We start from the raw sequence: 5,084 nt of genomic DNA, 5'->3' as shown, positions 1-5,084 counted from the left end.
CAGCAGCTGGAAGTTGGGGATGTAAAATAAATCCAGAAGAGGCTCATCAAGCTTTTCTTGGCCATTAAATGAAAATAAAATATCATATTTGCGAAGTTCTATGGAAGGAAAAATTGGAAAGATAACTCAAGTTGCTTAGTAAAGAGAATGTTGCAATCAAAACACTACCACATCAGCCACTGTTAGCACAAAAGCCCAATCAGGAAAAATTACTTGAAATGTTTATGTTTACTTCCAGTTTTCAGATTAAACTAGAACATCATGTTCCTTTGGGTTGTCATTCAAATTCTCTCTTCCTCTCCTGATTCCTATAAATGTAGCAGCTGATAAACTGCTTTCTTTAGAAGTAGAATGGCTATCCCAAAACTGACAATTTTTTTTTTTCTTTTTTGACCGTGTTGTTGTCTGTATGAGTCCCGGAAATCACAAACACATCCAATTCAGGTTCTTTATTTAATAGATAGTCATTTCTGGTTTTAAAACTATCATGTAAAATCTCTGCTGAGTACTACTGAACTACCATATCTTGCAAGTCATCTAACCCCAAATTGAATGAATTTGAACATTTCTTAGAGGTCAACCACGGCAACAAATTTCTCATCCCAACCAGCACCTTTCCTTCCATACAGCATCCTTGCTAAATCCTGCTTCAGCTTGGGTTTTGGCACTTGGCTTTGTGACTAACACCATTTGGACAGCTGGTGTATGAAGCCCTTCCTTATATTTATCCCCAACTGCCACATCCCTGCCCTCCCCTCTTTCCACCTCCAGTTCTTTTTTGGAATATACGGAATGTCTATTCCTTGAGCTGGGCCAGCACATCAAATAGTTGAGTGTCAGCTGACAGATTCCCACAGAACACAAGCTTCCACATTACCTCAAAGCCCAAATGCTGTTCCTGACTGCCTTTAGTTCTTCCTTTCTCTCTCTGGCTGATCTCTCTTCTTCTTTCTTTCCTTCAACCGGAGAAAACGTGATTAACTTAAGAGGCACAGGAAGGTAAGTGCAGGGGTTAGACCACCTTTACCTCTGGTTCTATGTATCAAGCTGTGCAAGTACAAGGGAACTACCTGTTTCCCTTCCCTATGCTCCCGGACCTCGCCACCCAGGTTCTTTTTAAATATTTATTTTCTTTTTCAATTACAATTGACATACAATAGTTTCAGGTTTACAACATAGTGACTAGACATTTGGAAAACTTACAAAGTGATCACCCTGGTGAATCTTGTACCCATCTAACACCATACATAGTTGTTACAATATTGTTGACTATATCCCCTATGCTGTACTTCACATCTCTGTGACTATTGTTATAGCTGCCAATGTGTACTTCTTAATCCCTTCCCCTTTTTCACCCACCCCAAACCCTCTCCCATCTAGCAACCATCAATTTGTTCTCAGTATCTATGAGTTTGTTTCCCTTTTGAGATCCAGATTCTTTACATTGTTTACGTGTGTAATCATTTCCGATCAAATTGTACACCAGTCTTGCGCCCAGTTGGGGAATGATAGGAACAACTGTCTAGGAAGGTTACATAAAACTCAATTTGGGAAGAGGAGCCCAGCTCAGATGCCTCATTTGCTCAGAAGGTGACTCCAAGCCCAGGCAACAACTTATCTTGCCAGAAACCTCGCTAACAGTGCAGGGTGGGTTTGGCGCTCTGGTCGCCAGGGGGAGCCCGAGTTTGCCCATCCAGGTGTTCAAGCGTGGGCGTGGGCGCGGGCGCGGGCGTGGGCGTGGGCGTGCAGTTGTCCGGCCTGGCGGCGGTGTTTTTTAGGGTGTCTTTTAGGGCGGCACAGGTTGCGTTCCAGGACATGGGTGACAAGTATGCTACTCTGAGGCGGGCCCAGCTGCATTTGGATTTCATCCACGCCAACTCGTGAGTGCCTGGGTAGAGTCCGAGTGGGGGAGGGTCTCCACACAGTGAAGAGTTTGGTCCATCTCCTAGTGAAATACCAATTTGAAAAAAAAAATGAGCTTAGTATCATTAGTTTATGGAAATATTTATTTAAAGTTCTTTAAAAAGAAAAGCAATGAAAAGTGATAAAAATATATATTCTGGGCCAGACTAAACTCTTTTGGTTTTTTTTCCCCCACTAATACCAAGTGGTAGAAAGTCCCCACATTGACACTCAATAAACTAATTGTAGGTCAGCAGAACCCTCCTTCGACCAAGGTTGCCTATCTTGAGTGATTTCTCTGTCCAACGTTGACATTTTAAAGATTAAAGTTGNTCTTGGATGGAAGAGAGGTTTGGGAAAGAAAAGAAGAGCTCTCCTGCAATCCTCTCCCTCTATTTCCCCTGAATCAGTTTCCATCCTAGGTATTCAAAGATTTTTAAATGACTCATATCTCTGGCCAATGTGTTGAGGCAAATGTAAATTTTAGTTTTATTTCCCATTCCCACTGAGGTTGCCCAACATGTTGCTGGATTCATTTTTTTTTTTTTCACAGAGGGAAAATGTATCAGGGGAGGTACAAATGGGCAAGAGTAAGTCAGGGAGCTTGGCAAGGGGCGTTTTATACCACGACAGCACTGGTTTCATTTTTAGGAGGCTATTCAGAAAAACTTCACAGATTTAATATGAGCCTTCAAACTAGGTTATTTGGTTTATTCCTGGTCATATAATCGGCATTAAATGCATTATTATACTTTTTTCTTCGTTATTCATTATATTTATCAAGCAAACCTGAGACTATTAGGCTTTGGAACTAGAAAATCAAATTTTGTACATGCTCCAAAGCTATTGAATTTGTGATTATCCCCATACAGAGGCTTCCCATAAGAAATAGAGGTATAATGGTTATATAATCTCAGCCTCTTTTGACCTCTTGTCCCCATTGTGTTAGAGGAATGTCATGTTCTTCACGACCATCAGACTTTCTGCTTAGGATTAATAATCATTTGGTTACTCTTGATGAGAATTATGATGCCATAAAGAGGGGGGATGTTAGATGGAAAAATGAATAGAGGGTTAGTCCTGAAAAGGAAGATGAGGAAAAGGAAAAAAGACTACAAACCCAGAAAGAAGAAGCAACATTAGGACTCAGTCTAACACATGGTCTGATTAAGATACAAATAGAAAAACAAGACCATGACAGAGATCGGGTATGTGCCTCTGCCATAGGGGATGGTAAAAGACAGAAGAGGGATAAATATATGAACAACTCTATACTGTTCTATCATGCACCTACCTGTCTTGGAAAAAATTTTAAACTCCTAAGTTAACAAAATAATGTGAGCCAAAATTTAATAAACCCAGCAAGTCTAATGAGCCCAACCCCTTGAACTCCTTGGCATATGGTGGCACGACTTTCTGGGGACAGGGTCTGCCAGTGGGAAGGTGCTTATGATAATTATCCATCACCTCTGATATTGACGGGGATTTTTATCTGTAAGAGTTATGTACAAGAAAAAGGAAATGTCGTTTTTTGGAGTGGTGATATTCATTCCAAATATCACTCTCACTCTTAGTGGGTGAGAAGCTACCTGGTGTTGGGAGGCAGGGTCCCTTAAATGATAGGGTGATTAGCTTTGTCAGGAAGCAGTGTTTTGAATAGAGACAACAACCCAATTTACTAATTTGGTGGTTAGCAATCAGAGGATAGAGAGTACTTCTTCCAGGACTGGGGAGGCACAAGAGGAAGAATTATAGCAAAATAGTCCCCCCAAAGAAAGAGAGACTGAAAGAAGCATGTTACAGAAACTGATGAAAAGTCAGGAAGCTACTGTGGAAAGGATTCAGGCTCTAAAAACAATGACTCAGTCCCCGCTGTGCCACACCAAAACTGAATGGTTTGGGATGGAAAGGTGTGGAATTTGGAAACCTGAGAGATGTGGATTCTCAAACCCCATATGCATACTTTATATCAAAGCTTGCTGGCATTTTGCTGTTGTTGATGTAATGTTTTCCAACAGCATTACATACCATCAGTCACTAGACCCAGAACGATGCCCCATCACTAATCACACACCAGGATAAGGTCTAAGAGCAAACCATCCCTCTAGACACTGCTCCAGTCCCCATCCAAGGTAAAGATATCCAACAAACGCCCCCGAGCCTAAGAACAGGATAACATCAGTTTTTCAACTTGGAACCTTGAAACTAGCTACTCCTACATTCAGCCCTCATTCAGTAATTCTTCTCTGCCACACCCCAGCATTTCTCCCAGCAGTATCTGTGAAATGAAAGGCTTTATGCCTTGTTGAAGAAATTTCAAGCTACAATAAAAAGATGGTAGAGTGTTGTGCTGACGATAAAAGTTCCCTGACATCACATCAAAGGCTCATTTCTTCTACATGTTGGAGTTTTGCATTACTTTATAGTTATATTTATGGTGGAACAAAGATCATTTAAATTCAACAATCAAATAAATAAAACCAAAAAGTATTCTAAAACTGTTGTGCAGCTTTGGTTATAGATAAAAGCTGTGCTTGCTCTATTAAAAAAAAATTACAACATTCTTTGAGTTTATTGTATAACAGAAGTCTGGCAATTTGATATGGGAAGGTTATGATAATAGTAAAAAATATATTAGCAAACTTTCCATTACAAACAAAAGTTTGAGTGTCTAAAGTATCTCAGGCATTTTTTGGATATTGTCATGGTAAGATATGTGGGGAAGATCAGACAGTTATTGATTGGTAAGGAAGATCTCCAATCAGGACCTAAAGGCCAAGTCAGCTCTGAGTGCCCCAGTGCCCTGCAGATCCAATTAACACAGGAGCCTGGTCCCTGTGGCTCAGCTAAGCTACTCTCTCTCCTGAAACTTTTCATCTTCAGGGGGATTTTACCCTACCTGTGTCCACCCTTCCCCACCCTCCCCCTACAGAAAGCAGCTATCAGAAAGGAGCTAAAAACTGGGCCCCAGGAGGTAGGGGTAGGGATTTGAATTCTGGAGTCCCTGTATTCACCCAGGACCATCCCCAGGGACCACTGTAGCATTGGCCCGTGTTACTGTGCCTACTGCACTCCCCACTGACTAAGAGAATATACACACTGTGCTGGATATATATATATATATATATATATATATATATATATATATATATATATATATATATATATATATATATATATAT

The 5,084-nt window shown here is 40.6% G+C and overlaps 1 protein-coding gene across 1 annotated transcript in view; it reads left to right on the top strand.

Moving 5' to 3' along the window:
• The first annotated feature begins 1,815 nt into the window (after positions 1-1,815).
• The window catches only part of MORC1 (MORC family CW-type zinc finger 1), a 193,247-nt gene continuing 189,978 nt past the window's right edge, over positions 1,816-5,084 (top strand). The window contains exon 1 of the mRNA XM_019651169.1: positions 1,816-1,880. Within this exon, the coding sequence (XP_019506714.1) occupies positions 1,816-1,880 (65 nt within the window). The remainder of the gene's footprint in view (positions 1,881-5,084) is intronic.

This window comes from Hipposideros armiger, unplaced genomic scaffold, assembly GCF_001890085.2.
Source record: "Hipposideros armiger isolate ML-2016 unplaced genomic scaffold, ASM189008v1 scaffold_154, whole genome shotgun sequence".
Classification (NCBI taxonomy): Eukaryota; Metazoa; Chordata; class Mammalia; order Chiroptera; family Hipposideridae; genus Hipposideros; species Hipposideros armiger.
This window is presented reverse-complemented; position numbering and strand designations above follow the sequence as displayed.